Source organism: Artemia sp. Qi Xiang Cuo, chromosome 3, assembly GCF_049724085.1.
Source record: "Artemia sp. Qi Xiang Cuo chromosome 3, ASM4972408v1, whole genome shotgun sequence".
NCBI lineage: Eukaryota > Metazoa > Arthropoda > Branchiopoda > Anostraca > Artemiidae > Artemia > Artemia sp. Qi Xiang Cuo.
This window is the reverse complement of record NC_142796.1, coordinates 18824638-18845588: the sequence shown is the minus strand read 5'-3', so window position 1 is coordinate 18845588 and position 20951 is coordinate 18824638. Positions and strand designations below refer to the sequence as shown.

The window sequence follows — 20951 nt, the reverse complement described above, 5'->3', positions numbered from 1 at the left end:
TATAAGAAAGGAGAGAACAAATTTGTTGGCGTTTTGCTAAATCCGCAATATCTAATCCTCCTACTGAGGACATCTTTCCTGATTTACATATACCCATTAGACCGCGACTCCCCCGCTTAGCTTCCTTGGCTATTCCAACGTATTCACCGATCCATACCGTTGCTGAGAGGTTCCGGAAAAGTTTTATCCCCTCTATTCTGGAGCGCCTAAATAATTCCTGAACTATATCCTACACCTAAAGTAACTTCTCTGTCCCTTATTTTAGTTGTTGGTGTATGCTCACAATGATCGTTCGTCATTTTTTTTTCTTTATCTTTGGTCACTTTTATTTTGCCCTTTTGTGATATTTATTTATGCTATATTTCATTTTTGACCTTTAATTTCAAATCCTTTGACCTTTAACTGTGATCCTTTCTTTAATTGTAAATATTTCATTTTGACTTGATTTTAAGTGTTTTTTTTTTATTTTACGGTATTTAACTTTGAATACGAATTCGGCAATGTTTTTCTTCTTGCCTGTAATTTTGTTTTATCCCCCATCCTTTCTGTTTCTGTTTTTGCCATTATTCGCTCAAAGTTCATTTTAGTTCTTGGACTTGGACTTTTTTTTGCGTTAAATTTTCATTGACGATTTTTACGCTTGATTGGTGTTTCTTTTCTTCCTGTATTATTTGTTTCTTTGTTTTACTTTTTCTGTTCTTTTAGGCATATGAAGCAAATTCGACTCTATTAGAGCTTGTAATAGCCTTTGGAAAATAAATATTATCTTTATCTTATCATTGAAAAGATACCATACCTGAGGCCTGGGAGTCTAAGCACAGAGAAGACCATGATACACCATGAAATAAACACTGGGGCATCAACTCCACAGAGGAAAAGTAAATAAATATAACGAAAATACTATTCTGTTTGATCTTTAACTGAATGGTCCTTAAGAACCTATTTAAAATTCTCAAATGAGTGGCTTCTGAAATCTGACCGTACAGAATGGGTAGAAGGAATGTAGATATTATGTGAAGAACAAAGGCTATATGGAGCTGAATCAGAAATAAATACAGGAGTTTTTGAAGTGATTCTGGAAGATTGCCATGAAGCTGATGAAAGGCAAAATAAGCACAAAAAAATAGACTGTTGGTTTAAGAGCGGTTTTGGTGAGGAATGCTTGGTGTCCACAACCAGACGTGGCGCTTTATTATGCATGACAGAAAGTGACTGCAGTGTAGAAGGAAAAGTAGACATTCATACAATGGGGCAATATGAAACATATGACTGGATAAGGCAGAAAAAAGAAGCTTCAGTATAGATCCAGGAAATGTGTGTCCAAGTTTTCGAATGATACCCAAAGTCCACAAGACCTTAACACTAATCATGGCTATATGGTGTCTAAACGAAAGATTGTCATAAAGCAGGATACCAAGAAACCAGACCACCCGATTCTCTTGTCTACACAAGGAGCCATGTGACACCTGAAGCTGTGCAAGCTGAGGGAAAGGCATACCAATTCGAGAAAAAATAGGAAAATGCGACTTGCCAACATTCAAGGCCAAATAATTCGCATCAAACCATGAAATTACTATCTCTTGGATTGCCACAAGGTTAGACCTGATATCACATTCCGTCTTCCCAAGGGTCCCAAGAGAGGTATCATCAGCAAAAGTAACAAGAGAATCTTCATTAGAAGTAGTATTGGACCACGAAGGAACATCATGATGACACAGCTTGTAGCATGCTAGAGGCCTGGTGTTTTTGACTGCCAAAATCAGAGCATTAACATAAATCAGAAATAAAACAGGGCCAAGAACAGGTCCCTGAAAGACGCCTTAATCTACTTCAGAAGGGCTCTGGAAAACAGGATCAATTGAAATAAGCCTACCAGAAAGATGTGATTCAAACCAAGGAAAGCATTTGACCTTAAACTAATATGTGATAGTTTCCAAAGAAGAATCCGACGGGCCAAAGAAACAAAAGCTTTACGAACATCCGAAAATAAAACTACCGGGATAAAACCAGAATCTATTGCCGAGTGAATGAAATTGAAGAGAACTGTGCAGGCATGCTCTGTAAAGTGATTCGCTCAGAATTTGAATTGGAAATCATGCAAAAAATTTTTTTGCAATCCAGAAAACTAAGAAGCCTGGATAGCATAGCCTTCTCAAAATTTTGCTGAAAACAGATAGGAGAGAAATTGGCCATGACTAGCAGGATCACTCCGAGAACCACCTTTATACAGCACTATAACCTTGACTTGCTTGAGAAATTCAAGTAAAATTCCTATCTCGAAAGACAGATTGACAAGCTTAGCCAATGGTGACAGAGTAGCTGGCAGAACAGCATGGATAACCCTTTTAGGAATTCTGTCTGGCCCTGAAGACGATGATCCTTTAAAAGTATTCACTACACGAGCTACCTCAAACTCAGAAACATAGTTCAAGACCATTGATTTTAAACATGAGGGTCCAAGAGAGGCTCTGAAATCGCAACGAGAAGTTGCAGAGCTTGCAGAGGAAGCGGTTGTCTTCCCTGTATTAGCAAAATAAGAGGTAAGGTCATACTGAACATCTTCTTATCCTTGGACAGTTTTACCATCGACTATCAGCGTTGTTGGAATTGAAGACAGAGGGGAGTAAGTCTAAGAACCGAATTAATAATATACCGTGTCCTCCTAACATCCTTTCCACACTCTTGGCCTTCCGACACAGAGAATTAAATATACTCCAATAGGCCATGAATCCTTGATGATGAGCTACAGATGATGAACCCTTGTAAAGCTTCCACAAATAATTTTTCCTTTTCCAGCTTTTATGGAGACCTGGAGTCATCCGCGGATTCAGCGATGCTATCCTTTTCGAAGTATGATGCGCTGGATTCTGATGGCAAACTTCAAGGATACCTTCTTTCACTACATCATAAAAGAAATCAAAAGAGCGGTTAAAATCCGGCTCAGAAATCAAACTGTCCCATGGTTGATCAGTCGGACCAGAATTAAGTAGACTCAGCTCAATATCACCAAAACGGAAAAATGGGAGATTAGATGGTAAGTGCTTGATCAGCACTTTTATGTCGGGAAATTGCGTGAAAATGATCAGAAATATCACTAATCAGCGCCGAGTTATCTAAGATGTCTAGTGACGAAAAAATATTATCAATAAGAGACGCATGCGCCTCAGTAACTCGGGTTGGTATACAAACTGAAGATAGAGTTCCCACAGAGGGCATCATCGACAAAAAATCTGTAGCTGAATCAGAATTTTGATCCAACAGGTTGAGATTGAAATCCCCATAGGATTAGTTAACAGGGACGCTTTTGGACTAAGTCCAAAACCTCTTCCAAAAATTTCATAAACGAAGTAACAGATCCACTAGGGGACCTGTAGACCAAACCCACAGCTAAATTCTGACAACCTGACTTAATCTCAATAAAAAGGGATTCAAAGATTCCTTCCTCGTCTCTGCTCATCACTTTGGACATTGTATGCAAGACGATTGGTCATATAAAGGATAAGGTAACCTCTCGCCACCTGTTTCCGGTTCAGCTTCTCCATCGTACATCTTGGCATATCTAAAAGCATATCCTTATTTGAATCCAGGAAGGTTTTGCATAATCCAATAATATCAGGAGTTCCACCACTGACGATCTTTGTTTCAGCTCATCAAAAGACGAGCAAAGTCCCAGAATGTTGAGGTGAAGCACGGAGTCAATACCGCCCCGTTTAGAGAAGGCAGAACCCTTAGTTGCGAAACATACTTACTTTCAATAGCCGAATTAGGATCAGTATTCTTCTGATTTATACTTCCAACTGAATTATTAATTATACTTTAAATATCGACAGGATTATTTTGTAACTCAACAAAACGTTCCCCCAAAGAGTTGATACCACCCTGGTCGCCAAAAGAAGTTGTCAATTTACTTACGGTGGATGGTAGATCCGCTCCACGACCAAACTCACCAGACCAAAGGTTGTCAACATTGCAGCAGAGCTATGGCATCTATACAGAGAGGTAACGATGAACTCATTTTTGTGCATACACGAAACTGATTAAGAAAAAAGAAAACCCGAAACAACTGAATCTGAAATAAGTAATAGTGGAGAGGAAAAAATAAGGAAAAAAGTAAAAATTAATATAATAGAGACAAAGATAAGTGAGGAAAACTAAGGAAAGATAAGGAAAAAAATAAGGACAAAATAATAGACAAACAAAAATAAGGAAAAGGGATCATCGGTGGATTCATTTGAGAGATCAATACACACACACATGCAGGGGCATAATCTTATTATAATAAATAAAACAATAAATCTACCAAAAGACACTTAAAAACAAAGGAAAGGACCAGACAATATGACAATTAAACAACAAAAATAAGTTTTTATTGACAAATGAAGGGATGACCGCGTTAAATATACTAATAGGTAATAAATAGGTATCCTCTACACGCGTCCTGTTTTTCGCTTTCGAATTTTGCTTAGCTTCAAGCCAAATATTAATCCCTTTTGAAATAACTCCGGTTTCAGCCACTTTCACTAACGGAGTAGCAGAAGTATGTAGGCTATATCCGTACGCTAAAAGCTCTTTGCGGCGACTTGCTAGATCTCGAGCTAAATCGTAATTGATACTTTTACGAAAGCCTTTGAGCTTTCCACAGTTCTGCATAATATTATCTTTTTCAGTAATGCGTGCCAACGTTACTTCAGTTGGTTCAAACTTATTCATAAAATAAGTTTAGTGCATTCATATTTAATAAGAAACAGTGCATGTACTTCTGAAGTACTATACCGACCTTACTAAGCGTTAAGACTAGAAATACGGGAATGAGTATTTTCTACTCTTCTTCTTCTTAAAAACAGTAACAATTTTTAAGTACTAATGTCTCTTTTTCCTTTTCTATTTGAAGTTTGAGCTGATAAGGATCTTTCTGTCATTTCTCATGCTATCCAGCATGTGAAAATCTTCAGTAAATTTAGACTACTTTCACTTACTTGTACTTGCTTTACGCCCCAAGCCTTTGTCTCATAGTGGTGCTGGAGATCCAATGATATGTTTGGCTCCAGGAGGTTCTGTTTAAATTCAATGGCTATATGATGGACGTCGGTTCTCGATTCCTATGTCTTCCATATTTTCCTAAACCGCCAAGCGGCTCCAGGCCGGATGTGAGGGTTGATATGCATTTTATTTATGACTGCCAGCCCTTTTCTTCCATTAGAAATGGGAGGCATACCAGGTATTTTCGATACCACCTTTGTGGACTAGTTTCACTGACTACTTTTAGATTTATATTATTTAAAGCAGTGAAGAAAAGGTCACTTTTCTTCCCTGCTTCACTGCTGGAGGAAATGATGGATTGCTGTGAAAAGATTCCACTGCTGCCTAATAGTTATGAGGCTATGTAAAGTTCCAAGTGTGGAACTTCAGACCTTTTGATAAGGCATTAAGTCCCAAACTTAACTAGTGTTGGCTAATCAGAAAAGAATCACTATGTTTGTGGTAAACTTGCCATCTATCTACGATGAAACACTACTCCTAGGGATCCTAGGGATAAGTTGCTAAAAGCAAAAAATATTTATGAACTTCTTTTATTCTTGACAATTATGTGTTTTAATGTAATTCTTTTCTGATTTTAGATCAGAATATATTTATGATGCCAAAGAGGCCTAGATCCCCATCGTTTGAGGAGAGCCCTATCAGCCTGCAATGCAAGACGCATATTAGTGAACGAATGTTTTACAAAACGACGCATGGCCAAGAACAGATTTCTGCTGTCTATGGTATTAATTTCTTGTCCTTTCATTTATTTTATGTTTAGCCTATTTTCCTGGGAAATTATCAGGTAAGGTAGCTTAGGTAAAGCTGCCTAGATATGAAAGTGATGAGTTCATGTGCTTATGCAGGAATTTCTTTGGGGATGGAGTGGATATAAGCAGGTTTTTTTGGTATCTGAGGACAACTAAAATCCAATTTTTTTACAATACAAAGGCGTATCGAACTAGCTTATCATGAAGGGAAATATTAACTACCCCCCACCCCGGCATGGTTTATATTACAAAAATGACTAATAGTAGGCCTAAAGAAAGCAAAATTTTTTTTTTTTTTTTTTTTTTTAAGATTTTCGTCATAAACATAATGCATCAAGCAACATCCCGCGAAGTATGTACGGCCAGAAATGCGATCATTGCGTGAAAAGGCAATAATAAATCCTTCTTGGTTTTTACTTATTTTCCATAAAATAAAAGTGTAAGATACTCCTCACACTTTTTGAATACAAATACATCATGAACGCTCCATGAAATTTTCTGGTGGGGGGCTAGTCCTGCTAGGAGCCTTTGGTGGGAGTATTTCCGATTTTTATGCGTTTTTTAGTCTTCTTCTTGTTTTCCAGTGGGGTGAATTACTCTCCCCCTGGTAGCGCCGTGAATTATATAATGATGAAATATACCTATGGTTGAAACGTATTTGAAGTACTGAATTTCTGTTTTTTCTTCTTTTTGAATTATTATCAATGCTAATCCAGTGTTTCAACCTGTTGCTATTTCAGATTTATTGTACTGCTTTAGCACACTTTCTATCACCCAAAACTACTATGCAGTTTAGCCATCCTGCTACAAGTGCTTGTTAACTTTTTGGGGGGCTGTTAGTAGTTTAGCTCATGTTTTCTTCTTTTAATAAATTAATGATGAATTCAATCCTCTTTCACTGAAGAAGTCTACAAATTTTAATTAAAAAAAACAAAAAACTATTGTAATCATGCAAAGACAAACTTTATTGCATCCACTGCGATACTGGTACAAAGATTAAGACAACCAGCTGGCAGTTCGGTCACCCCATTTTCTGTTGATCCAGCACACACAAATAATTTCTGAAAATGCTTTGGATTTCTTATGGTTGACCATGTATTTTTTTTAGGGGGGTCCTTTGGGCCCATTCCCTCCCTCCGGAAAAATTCCGATGTCTGAGATTTTTCAATTATTTTTGGCGTAAATGTTTGCTTTAGGGATTTTGGCGAACTTGAGCACTCATTTCCAGATTGGTTCCTCCCTACCCAAATAAATTAGGTATACCCTTTCGTTTGTATTTGAAAATTGATCGTTACTGTAACTACAAGTATTCAGCTTTGACCTCGAGTTGACCAAGGGGATTGACAATTTTAACTGAAAATTAATTTCCCCATTGAAATTTTCTATCGATTAATCTCCCCGCTCCTCCTTGCCTACCTTTCTGATTCTATATCTATTATTATTCACTATAATTTCATTTAACAGCTCAAAAATTTACTTTAAAAAAAGACATTGAATTTTTTTGGTAAGAATTTGTTGTAAAATTCTAACGCCACATCATTTTTGGAAATAATTCTTGGAAATAAAGAATGTGTGCATAACAAAAGCATGCACCGTCTACAACAAATGCCGCAATGATGCTTACAAACGTTTTGCCTTAATAAAAATAACTGTTTTCGCCTTTCTTACCAAAAGATTCTGAAGAACGTTTTCTTCTCTATAAAATGCTAATTTTCTCCCCTTCTTTCCTTTTTTTTACTTTTTTTTACTTCGTTTGTTCTGTACTTAGCATAAGAAGCGAATTCGGCTCTATTAGAACTTGTATTAGACTCTTGGAAATAAATGTTGTTTTATTGCTTATCTTACGTCGGTGCATTTTATATGTGATTGAGTGCTTGCTAAAACGTCAAATGGGAACGAGAATTGTATTGAAATTGCTTTGTTTGTTTTTATTTGTTTACTTCCATTAATTCAGCTAACCTACTGGCCATATTTTGGGGCCCTGGTATACAGGCTGGTACATAAATTTATGCATGATGTTGAAACAAGATAATACTTCGCTTAATTTGGACGCTTACTGAGCTATTCCTTGGGGGAAGGGGGGGGGGGCAACCGGGTCATATGCCCTGGTGCCGCAGCTGGAGGGTTGTTCACCTTGATCAAATTTTTCGCTTTGATCCGGTTGTTTTTGCTTATATTTGAGTTGGGAGGGAGGGGGGGGGCTGTAATTAATTTTTCCCCGGATGCCACCAATCCTAGGAACGGCTCTGCTTACAGATAATATTCACCCTTCAACCCACAAAAGGCACATTTTGTCATCGGTCTAAATGATAGGAAACGGGCAAATTGTATGAAAAACTTAAGAAGTGTTGAAGACATCAAGATTAGGTGAGAGAAACCAGCCTCCCACCGTTCACGGTATATTAACCTAATATTTCTGTACCGGGGAATCCTAATCGCGTGTCAAAAATACCTTGCCTTCACTTATTTGTGCAAACAATTGTGGTAATGTCTAGTGTATAAACGCTCAAGAGGGTTCCTTAAACATTTATTTTCTATCTCAAAATGTCTGTATAAATAAACACTTAGCCAAATTAATTCAATATAGAAACTAATTGTTCGCTTCATTTTTAGGATTCTGCATTAAATTGGATTGAGTTTAGAAAAGAGAAATCGATAAATAAGTTCTCAAAGTGAACTCTTTACTGTTAGCAATGATTAATGTTTATGATTGATTAAGACCAACTTATTAAGATATTAAGACTTAAGATTAATCAAACAGTTCGTGGTAACGAACTGTAAGTAAGGAGCGACCCGGCTCAATGGTAACCGAAACTCTAGAAAACGGGTTTTTGATACCAATAGATATATCAAAAGAATCAGATTTTAATGCTGATTTCAAATATATAACTTTCATCAAGTTTAGTCCTACCTATCAAAGGTTACGATCCTGAGAAAATTTGCCTGATTTTCAAAAAAAGGGAGAAAGACCCCCTAAAAGTCATAGAACCTTAATGAAAGTCATACCATCAGATTCAGCATACCATCGAACCTTACTATAGAGGTTTCAATCTCCTATCTACAAAAATATGGAATTTTGCATTTTTTGCCAGAGGAAAGATCACGGATGCGTTTTTATTTGTTTGTTTGTTTGTTTTTTTTGTTTTTTTTTTCCCACGGGTAATCGTATTGGCCCAGTGGTCCTAGAATATCGTAGGAGGGCTCATTGGAACGGAAAATTAAAATTTCTAGTGCCCTTTTTAAGTCACCGAAAAAAATGGAGGGCAACTAGGCCCCCTCCCACGCTTATTTTTTTCCCAAAGTCACACTAACAAAATTCTGAGATAGTCATTTTGTTCAACATGGTCAAAAATATGATAAAAATGTCTTTTAGGATGACTTGATCCCCCAAAGTCCCCAGGGGGAGGGCTGAAAATTATGAACTTTACTCACTGTTAAACTATAGTCTTGGTTATTGGGATTTCTCCCGACTTTTTCCGCGGAGATTTTTGCGGGTCGGGGGGGGCCGGCGAGGGGCGGCGGCTAGAGGGAAGGAGCTGTCCATGAAGGACGTTGTCAGGGGGGAAGGGACATTGCTATGAAGGGGGCGCCGGACTTGCCAGCATTATTTATTGGTTATTGGGAAGTATACATCCATTTTCAGGAAGGATTTTTTCTGGAGGGGGGGCTAGAGGAGGGATTACTCTGGAGAATATTTCCGTGGAGGATGTTTCTTTGGGGTAAGGGACATTTCTATGAAGGGGGCGCCGGATTTCCAAGCATTATTTAAGAAACGATCAGAAGTTAAGTAAAAAAAACAAGTTTTTTCAACTGAAATGTAAGAAGGAATATTAGAACTTAAAACGAACAGAAATTATAACGTATGTGAGGGGGTTCTCCCCCAAGTCAATACCTTGCTCTTTACGCTACATTTTTTTTTTAGTGCTTTCAAAAGAGCTATCTATTCTAATTAAACGGCCTTTGTTATTCAGTGGTTTGTGAATAAATATTTTTTTTTAATTTTTAACTTAACGTGCGTGTTATTGAATATGGGTATAACCCCCTCATATACGTAATAACATATACGTAATAAAAAAAAACAATAAAAAAACAAGCGATACGGCTCAATAGTAATCGAAACTTTTAAAAACGAAATTTTGATGTCAATAAATGTATCAAAAGAATGTGTTTATAATGCTGATCCTAAATATATAAATTTTATTAAGTTTAGTATTACTCATCAAAGGCTACGAGCCTGAGAAAATTTACTCGATTTTTTAAAGAGGGGGAAACATCCCCTACAAGTGAAAGAATTTTAATGAAAATCACACCGTCAGATTCAGCGTAGCAGAAAACCCTATCACATAGGTTTCAAGCTCATATCTGCAAAAATCTGCAACTTTGTATTTTTTGCAAGAAGAAAAATATACGAATATAGAAGTTAGTTACGTAAGTTAATTTGTAAAGACATCCATTTAGCAAAAGAAAAGTAAAATTTTTATGCAAATAAAAGCTGCATTAACTAAAAAACTATCAGAAATTAAATAAAAAAAACAAGTTTTTTAAACTGAAAGTAAGGAGCGACATTAAAACTTAAAACGAACAGAAATTATTCCGTATATGAAAGGGGCTGTCCCCTCCTCAACGCCACGCTCTTTACGCTAAAGTTTGTCTCTGTCTCACAAATTTATTTTTAAAACAAAAAAAAACTTTAGTGTAAAGAGCGAGGCATTGAGGAGGGGACAGCCCCTTTCATATACGGAATAATTTCTGTTTGTTTTAAGCTTTAATGTCGCTCCTTACTTTCAGTTTAAAAAACTTGTTTTTTTTATTTAATTTTCTGTTAAAGATGATACCAATCAATAAAAACGAAGCAAGTTAGCTTCACTATTCCTATGAAAAGAAATCAGATATTTTTAGTACTTTTCAACAATTGGTGTAATCTTTGGCAAAGATACGGATATGATTGTACTTAAGCGCATGAATGCACAGACGAATATCGATGTTCACAAGGTTGGAATTTCGTTACTTTGAAAACGTTAAAATAAACTTGAATCCGCTTGAATATTGGGATATATTTATTCTATTTGTTTGTCGCAGTCACCATTCAGTCAAGGCATGACCATTCTCGGGAGGAGGGGGGAGGGCAGGTATAAAACTTATTGAATTATCTATGGAATTTGCCTATTTTTGCATTTTGTTAGAAGTTCCTCCCCCATTCCTCGCCTAAAACTTCAGACTTTTGCTTTAATTTGTTTTCCCATGATTGATCTACATTTGTGGCTGTCGTGAATAACTTCAGCTAAGTTGCGGCAATGCTACTTTGAAAATGTTAAAAGTAGATTTGATTTCCTAAAAATTTACTAACTTCTTCCATTCCTTGTTTCTTTTTTGTAGGTTTATCCTGAAAGTTTGGCACTACTTTTGAGATGGTTGCATCATAGCCTAGAAAAGTTTGAAGTTGTGTATTATTAGTATTATTTAATGGTCCTAGTCTAGTTAGCTCTTCTGGTTTTTATTTGCTTTATGATAAGGTCTGTTTGATTTTATACAAAAAAAAACGGAATTAGGAATGTTTCAGTTGTGCAATTATTCAATTTTTTACGCTAGAAATTTTTGTTCTGTTCTTGTTTAACTATGTTTACATAAGAATATTTAAACGTGACGGAAAACAAAACATGCTAGCTTTTTTGTTTTTTTCAATTTTTTCCCTGGCCACCCAGGACGCTCGGTTAAAAGTTTTCCAAGTGCTTCGATGGTCTATTTGGCCACGGTAATGGGCACTAGCTCCTATCCCGCTCGGTATAAAGGCTTCTCGAAAATCCAAAAAGCTTACAGAACCATTTTGAAAAATCGAAGTTTCACAGAGAAATACATCCCGAGCTTACCATAGGCTTTGAGCAGCCGAGACAATTAAAATTATTATTCTACCCACTATTGGCATTCATAAACAGAAGCAGCTCTAAACAATGCTATTGAATAATAAAATATATAATAATGTATAATGAAAAAAGATAGTAATTTTTATCTATAAAATTTTTATCGATAGTAATTTTAAAAATAAATATGAAACAAACAGTCTATAATGAAAAAGAAATTGGAAATTTGGCTGGTTAGTGACTCATCGATTTATGTATTAAAGGTTGAAAATGAAACTATATAGCTTTGCCTTCACTATCCCCAGATTTTTATGCCGTCCCCGAATTTCTCCGAAAGAGAAATTTATTTCCACAGAATCTCCCCGAAAATTTGCAGTTGCAAATACGTGGAAGTTGGCACGACATACATATTGTTAATTTTCGTTGATGGTAATTTTTGGGGAGATTCCGGAGAATTTAATTTTCTTACATAGGAATTTAGAAAGTCTGAAAAATTCAGGGATAGTGGAAGCACTGCCGTGAATATTTTTACAAAAATCGTATATAGGCCCCAACAAGCCGCTGGCAGCTTTTGGAAGTGCCGATCAATTGTGCCAGTTGATTTTATCGGTTCTATGGAAAACGGAACTTATTCTATTTGCGATCTTGTTTCTTTGAAAGTTATTAGTCCCGTTTTCTGGCTAATCAGTCTGTTATTATCTTACTTCTGATGTTACGTCATTCTGTTATGATTTTGTTTTTTTGTTCAGCCAAAGGGTTAAGGTCTTATAGATTTTTGCCGATTATGTGACACGCTGGTTAATCAGTTTTTTTTTTTTTACGGCAAACATCAGATTTAACATCATGAGAACAGGAGGGTAACTTTAGTATTTGAGCTTGATGTCACTTATGTGACACACTGCTTCATTAGTCTAGGTCGAAATACCAAATAGATTAATATCAGCTTAGTCCTTCCAAAGTTCTTTAATGTTCATATTAAACTCGTAAACTTCACATTAACTCGACTTAGTCCTCCCAAAATTGTTTAATGTTTTTTTTTTTTCGTCAAACATCAAATTGAACATTATGAGAAAAGGAGGGTAACTTTGGTCTTTGAGCTTCATCTCACTTATGGGACACACTGCTTCATCAGTCTAGGTCGAAATTCCAAATAGATTAGAAAAATCTTCTCATCAACTCAGCTTAGTCCTCCAAAAGTTCTTTAATGTTCTTTTTTTAGGCAAATATCAAATTTAACATCATGAGAACAAAAGGATAACTTTAGTTTCTGAGCTTGAGGTCTCTTATATGTCATGGTCATAAACTGCTTCATTAGTCTAGATTGAAATACTTAAAATATATTTGAAAAACTTCACATTAACTCGACTTAGTCCTCCCAAAATTGTTTAATGTTGTTTTTTTTTTCGTCAAACATCAAATTGAACATCATGAGAAAAGGAGGGTAACTTTAGTCTTTGAGCTTGATGTTACTTGTGTGACACACTGCTTCATCAGTCTAGGTCAAAATTCCAAATAGATTAGAAAAATCTTCATCAACTCAGCTTAGTCCTCCAAAAGTTCTTTACTGTTCTTTTTGTTCGGCAAATATCAAATTTAACATCATGAGAACAAAAGGGTAACTTTAGTTGTTGAGCTTGAGGTCTCTTATATGTCATGGTCATAAACTGCTTCATTAGTCTAGATTGAAATACTTAAAATATATTTGAAAAACTTCACATTAACTCGACTTAGTCCTCCCAAAATTGTTTAATGTTTTTTTTTTCGTCAAACATCAAATTGAACATTATGAGAAAAGGAGGGTAACTTTAGTCTTTGAGCTTGATGTCACTTATGTGACACGCTGCTTCATCACTTTAGGTCGAAATTCCAAATAGATTAGAAAAATTGTCTCATCAACTCAGCTTAGTCCTCCAAAAGTTCTTTAATGTTCTTTTTTTTGGCAAATATCAAATTTAACGTCATGAGAACAAAAGAGTAACTTTAGTTTTTGAGCTTGAGGTCTCTTATATGTCATGGTCATACACTGCTTCATTAGTCTAGATCGAAATACTTAAAATATATTTGAAAAACTTCACATTAACTCGACTTAGTCCTCCCAAAATTGTTTAATGTTTTTTTTTTTTTTTTTTCGTCAAACATCAAATTGAACATCATGAGAAAAGGAGGGTAACTTTAGTCTTGAAGCTTGAGGTCACTTATGTGACACATTGCTTCATCAGTCTAGGTCGAAATTCCAAATAGATTAGAAAAATCTTCTCATCAACTCAGCTTAGTCCTCCAAAAGTTCTTTAATGTTCTTTTTTTTTCGGCAAATATCAAATTTAACATCATGAGAACAAAAGGATAACTTTAGTTTTTGAGCTTGAGGTCTCTTATATGTCATGGTCATACACTGCTTCATTAGTCTAAATCGAAATCAAGTTTTTTTTTTAACTGAAAGTAAGGAGCGACATTAAAACTTAAAACGAACAGAAATTATTCTATATATGAAAGGGGCTTTCCCTTCCTCAACGCCCCGCTATTTACGCTAAAGTTTTTATTGTTTTAAAAAATAGAGTTGTGAGAAAGAGTCAAACTTTAGCGTAAAGAGCGAGGCGTTGAGGAGCGGAGTGAAAATAATCATTTTTATACAATTCTGAAAAAGTTAAGCCAGCTTTACCTCTCACAGAGACTATCTCTCCTGGCTTTACTCTAACTAGGCTTTGAAGTTTTTGATCACTTTGACCAAATTTTCATATTTTTTTTTTCCAGTTGGGCTTTCCCAGTAGGCAAAGCCCATATGATACGAACAATCTCGGTCGCCCACCCGCCTGCAAGTCGTATGGACATGGTCGGTCATGAATTTTTGAATCATTTTTTAGTCTCCAATCGCCTTCAAATTGCTCAAAGAACTGAGAGACTCTCTGAGTTACCATTACTGCATGCCTATATGCCTTAGTTCTGCCATAAGATGATAGACTATCATGAAGAAGTGAAAATAATCATTTTACACAACTCTGAAAAAGTTATGCCAGCTTTGCCTGTCACAGAGACTATTTGTCTTGGCTTTAGTCTTATTAGGCTGTCAAACCTTTCATCATTTTGACCAAATTTTTCTTTTTGACTACCACAGACAATGACTATCTGTCTTGGCTTTACTCTAATTTTTTTTTTCTAAGATTAATTTACACTGATATCATAATAAGGATGAATTCTATCTCAAAAGTTATGAGTCTTATTTTTGTAGGCTGGATGCACTGTTATATATCCAGCTGAAGTTTTTTGCCAAACTAGGTGTGTGCTTTTACTGTTTACTATTTCAATCTTGTGAACTGTGTAACGGGGAAGAAAAAGAAGCGGGATTAATTTTTTTCTCAGAAGTTCGTTGACCTTGAGTTAGATCTCAAAAGTTTGGAGAAGTTCTTTTTGTAGTCTTATTGCCTTGTCATTTATCAGCCTGTTACTTTTGCCATGCTAGGTGTGTGCTTTGACAATTTTGTGTTTGCTATGTCAATCTGGTAAACTGCAATCTAAAAAAAGAAACAGAAGTAATCTTTTTCTCAGAAGTTCTTTGTTTGTTCAGTAAGTTTCGTGTAAACAAGTGTATTATATCGGAGATATCATTTGGAAAAGGCACATGATTTTTCTTATGCATCTGTAATTTATTAAAAATATCCATAAAGACATTTTGAGCTTTTTTTTCTTTTGTTTTATAGAAAAAACCTTGGGCATCCTTTACCGAGGGAGTAAAAATGTATCCATTGTTGAAGGAGAGTCAGTGGATGTTTGTGATGGAAGAATGCAAGTTCAAGAATCCATTGTGCCCTCTGATCAAATGAGACTTACCTCGAATCTGCAGCTGTTAAAATGTGATACGAATATGGAGGTATTTGTACATTTTAAGTCCTTCATCTGCCAACGACTTGTCACCTTCTCTTTTTTCCTGTATTTCTCTTTTTCATACTTTGCTACTGTCTTTTTCCTTTCTTTTTCTATATACTTTTTACACTGGGTATTAAGTAATTAAGAAATTGAATCCATTGCCTTTGCTAGCAAAACAGCATGTTTTATTTCAGTATAAATATTTCGTTGTAAATTTTCTGTTTCTTCTAAAAATGTAGAAGCTATGGAGGTTTAGATGCCTTTAGTATGCTTCGAGGATCGACGACTAAAACTTTTATAAGTTCTTCTTCCAATGGTTTGCCAATCCATAGGAAAATGAAAACTGATAGACATAAAACTGCACTTGGTTTGTTTTCCATTTTTTGTTTACTGTGCGTAGGCTATAGATAAGGCGGTATAAATTTGGGACCAGTACTTGTCCTAAGGAGACATGTTAAGAAAACAGTTCTTACTTCATAACCTGCAAAATTATCCTAGTTAACATGTTATCCAAGGGGAGCACTTTTATCCTCACTATTTTCCTTGTTTTTCCAGTTTTAGAATCACATTTTTCAGTATTTTGTCTTTGCTCAAAGTCTTGAAAATCGTTTTAAAACAAACACCCAAGAGCCATCTAGCTAATCTAACCTAAGCCTATTTATATTTAACAACCTAATATTAGCCTATTTATATCTTTTTGGTAGATGGCAGTGATGAATAATATAGAATATATTCCCTATATAGAATAATTGAAAACGGGAAAATGCAATCAGATATGTTTATTTTTCCCAATTTTGTTAGAAATAATTGTACAACAGTGAAAATAGTGATGATAAAGGTGCTTCCCCAGCAAAAATATGTTAACTAGGATTATTATGTATATTATGAATTAAGAATGTTTTCTTAACATGTCTCCTTATGACCAGTACTGGTCCTAAATTTATACCGTTAAGGCTTATAATAATAATATTAAATAAATATTTTAATAGCCAAGACCATGGTAAAGAGCTGCAGCCACGGAATTCATTCAAAGATTTCTCTCCTCCTAGTAAACTTTAAAAAACTGGTAAGAATACTTCAAAACCTTGTGGATTTCGGCCTAAATCCGCACTTTCTTTTTAACCATAAAACCTCTCATTCTGTACGGGCTTAGACTTAGTGGATATAAATTGTCAGTTCATTTCCACTTTTTATGTACAGTTTAAGCAGGGGTTTCAACTGGGTAGCAGTTTGTTCCCTCCAGTAAATGCGAAACAAAATAATCGGAACATTTTTAAAAAAGAGGAAAAGTTCCTTAAAAGTTATTATGACTTTTTGCCTAAGAACCTATGCATAATAATTGTTATCTCTTTATAAGATTTCTTTTCAGCCCTAGAACCTGTTATTATAAACTACCAAACTTCAGGGTATTATCAAAAACCCTATTTGGCTATTCAAGCCAAAGAACTAAACATTTGTCAAAAAGAGGAAAAGTTGCATAAAAAAGGTTTTTTTGTGCATTTTCGGTCCCCCTAACATAAGAAAACACTTCGGTATCTGTTTGACCAAAGAAATAGAAAGAAGCAAAGAAAAGTAACCTTTGAACACTGCTTTCGTACTTTCCAATTTATCGAGAGATCTCACTATTTTTTGTTGTTGAAAATTCCTTGATTGGAAATTGTATCTCCCAATCTACCGATAAATGCCGATATTTTTATTATGGCTTATTTGAAATAAATTTTGGTCAACGAAATCCAAAGAAATCCACATGGGTTTTATTTGAATTGGGGATATATGGCTCAGACATACATACCTGAAATTGCGAACCTTGAAACATATTAAATTAGAAAAAAAGCTTGCTTTTCAAATCAAAGTATAATTATATACGTGAAAATAGAAGTAATACAATTCTAAATTTGAGATTCTTCATGTACAGGCTACAAATAAAATGATTGGAATTGATAAAACGTCCCTAATTCTGTTGAAAGGTAAGGGCTTATTAACTTGTTGCGTGTCACTGGAAAATATATTTTTTTACCAATTTCAAAATCTTCTCGTGTTTGCCAAAAATAGGTGAAATGTCACTATTCGCTTATTAATTTGAGATCATGTCGTAGACACATGTATATTGATTCTTTCTACCGACATTTTCTTTGGGTCTACAGAAAATCTATTGATTTTAAGTGACTTTTGCCCGATTTCGAATAAAGAAAAATGTGAAACGACTGCAGTTTATTTTCTTACCGTTTCTTATGATTTTATTAAATAAAAAACAAGTTTTCTCTACTGGAAGTAAGAAGCAACATTGAAGCGATCAGAAATTATTCCTTATGTGATGGGGGCTTCCCCCTCCTCAATGCCCCTCTCTCATGGGTGCCCATAAGGGGGGGGGGGGGCGACGGCCCCCCCTGGATGAATGATGTTACATTATTTTTATATTTTTGTTTTGAGATTTCTATTATATAGCATTTAAAGTGCCAATTAGATGAGGTTTGCCCCCCCCCTGGGATCCAGCTTATGGGCGCCCATGCCCTCTCTTCATGCTACATTTTTAAAAGTACTTTCAAGAAAGGTTCACATCCTAATTACACGACCCTTGTATTTCAGGAATCGTTCTTAAAGAATTGAGACAAATGATCGAACTTTAGCGTAAAGAGCGAGGTATTGAGGAGGGGTCAGCCTCCCTCATATACGGAATAATACCTCTTCGTCTTAAGTTTTAATGTTGCTCCTTCTTTCAGAAGGAAAAATTAGTTTTATTTAAATTTAATTTCTGATCGTTTTTCAAATAATCCCAGGAAATCCACCTCCGTGGACAATCCCCCCCATGAGAAATTCCTCCATAGAAAGTTCCTTCCGTGAAAAATCCTTCTGCCAGGAAATTACCCCTGGACAGTTTCATCCTCGTTGCGAATTCCCCCAGAAAATTTTTTGCTTACGATTCCGCCTGAAAAATACTCCGTATACTTTGATTTAAAGAAGGACTTGTTTTTTTTCAATTTCTGATCCTTTTAAGGAAATACTTCCCAGAAATCTCCCCGGCCAATGGGAAGTATCTCCTGCAGAGAATTTCTCCTGCTGATATTTCTTCTGTGGTAAATCTCCCCCCCCCCCTCACGTAAAAATCCCCCAGAGAATTTCAACTTCGCTGAAAATTTTCCCCAGACAATTTCCCCAATCTTTACATGTAAAATGAAGTCACTAACGAGAAAGTAAAACAAATAAAACACATTTCGGGTACGAATTCTGGCAAAATCCCACCGTGTAAAATGTCCCCTGGAAATTTCACCCCCGGAAGCTTCCATCCCAATGGGAAATTCTCCCCGTACAAAATCCATCCACAGAAAATCTTCCCTTCCTTTAAAAATGCTGGTACACTTCCTATAACAAATACTATATGTAAATAATGGACAAATCTTGTAACTTGTGGCCCTTTCTCAAGTGGTTCTGGGGGTCATATCATCTCCAAAGACAGTTATTGTACCTTTCAGCTACACTGAACAAACTGCCTATCTCAGAATTTCGATCAGACGACTTTTGGGAAAAAGGGCGTGGGAAGGGGGCTAGTTCCCCTCCAATATTTTTTGTTACTTAAAAAGGGTTCTAGGACTTTAAATGTCAGTTTGAATGAGCACTCTCCCGGTATTCTAGGACCATTGGTTCGATACGATCACCCCTGGGAAAAAACAAGCCAAAAATAAATAAATCAATTAACACCCATCCGTGATTTTTCTTCTGGTAAAAAATACAAAATTCCTCATTTTTACAGATAAGAGCTTGAAACTTCAACAGTAGTTTTCTCTGACACCCTGAATCTAGTGATGTGATTTTCATTAATATTCTTTGACTTTTTTGGGGGTGTTTCCCCCTTTTTCAAAAATCAGGCGAATTTTCTCAGGCTCGTAGCCTTTGATTGTTAACTCTAAACTGAATGAATCTTATATTTTGGGACCAGCATAATAAGTCGATTTTTTTTATTTGTCTATTGATTTCAAAATTCCGTTTTTTATAGTTCTGGTTACTATTGAGCCGCATCGCTTCTTACTTACAGTTCGTCAACATGAACTGTTCGATTTGACTAATTTGCAATGAGAAGTATGACAACTTTCTGTGAAAGCAAAAAAAAAAAAAAAAAAAAACGATTCGTCGTTGTTGTGAAAGGAAACGCGTTATTTTTTAAGCACTACAGTGAATGGAGCTATGAATAAAGCTTAGTTCATTAATGGTGGAAATGTTGCGTTTTATTTTTGCTCAATATGCAGGAATGGTAAGGATAATTTCACTTTTTTTGTGTGTGGGTTTTGAAAGGAATTAAAAGGATTGAGGAAATTTGAAAGGGAGGAACGAGTTGAAATTGCATTAAGTAATAGAAATTTTCGATGGATTAAGAAGGAGGCCTCCTTCATGCATCCAACGGATTAAGAAGGTGGTTGGATGCATGGGTATGGAACATGGGGACAATTTTCTTTGATTATTAATTCAGTTTGGGTTCAAGGATGTGTATTTGTTTTTGAATTTTATGCTGTTGTGATTTTTTTTTATTATTTATTAACCATGGCTCATTAAGGCTTTTAATATTTTAACTGTATAACGTATCAGTTTTTAGCTTTTTACAAATATCATATCATGTCTGTCGTGTCGATCCTTCGAACATAACAAAAAGGGTCTTGGCTAACTTTAATATAATCACAATAATATAGTATGTTCGAAATCTGTTGAATTCAACAAGTGTACGGAGTCAGTTCAGAAAGAAAAATACAAAAAGAATAGTAAATAAAAGGAAACAAAAGAAAAGACACTTAGGAATAAAAACAGCAGTAATAAAAATGCGAACTCCTGAAACAAAAGACAAAAAAAAAGAAAAATACCCTCAACCTAGTAGTCTTAGGCCTACCCTTTCCTGTGTTAGAACTTTAAGTTTAATTTTTAGCGACTAAGGAGTTTTTGCTGCTGCTAACTTTGTCAGCTAGGTTGTAATGCTGACTGAGGATGCTATTTCATGTCCAAAATAGCCATTTTAAAAGGTACTGAGCAAATCGGAAAACTAAAGCGATAATTTTAGACTTTTCACGTTTTACCAAGAAATTTCCGAAATGGAGCTGTGTATAATATGCCTGACGGAGCGATAGCTCTGTAAATACTGTCAGGAGAGGATCTTTGAATATTGGAGTAGATTTATCGATCAAGGCATAGGAACTGGAAATTCCCTGTTACAGATGTGCCATTAGGAGGGAGCGCGTGTGCTGTAAAGACGTATATATCAACAGCCTCAGATAAACGATTTTGAAAAAGATTTATGCAAAACAATCACCCAGTGTAATACTGAATCATCTATCTGTGTTATGTATTTCTATTTTTATTCTATTTATTTCTTGTCAATAGTTAGTGTAAGTTCTAATAGAAGATGTCAAATTTTCTGGTGAAAAAATGACCAAGCGACGTAGCTATGTAAATTTTGGTGGGT

At 35.5% G+C, this 20951-nt stretch overlaps 1 protein-coding gene across 2 annotated transcripts in view; it reads left to right on the top strand.

Annotated features, from left to right (window-relative positions):
* Positions 1 to 20951, top strand: part of LOC148953835 (apoptosis regulatory protein Siva-like) — a 50017-nt gene that overhangs the window by 14927 nt on the left and 14139 nt on the right. For both annotated transcript variants that reach the window (XM_089085664.1, XM_089085665.1), the window contains exons 2-3: positions 5619 to 5762; positions 15343 to 15512. In XM_089085664.1, the coding sequence (XP_088941790.1) occupies positions 5633 to 5762; positions 15343 to 15512 (300 nt within the window). In that variant the 5' untranslated portion in view covers positions 5619 to 5632. The remainder of the gene's footprint in view (positions 1 to 5618; positions 5763 to 15342; positions 15513 to 20951) is intronic.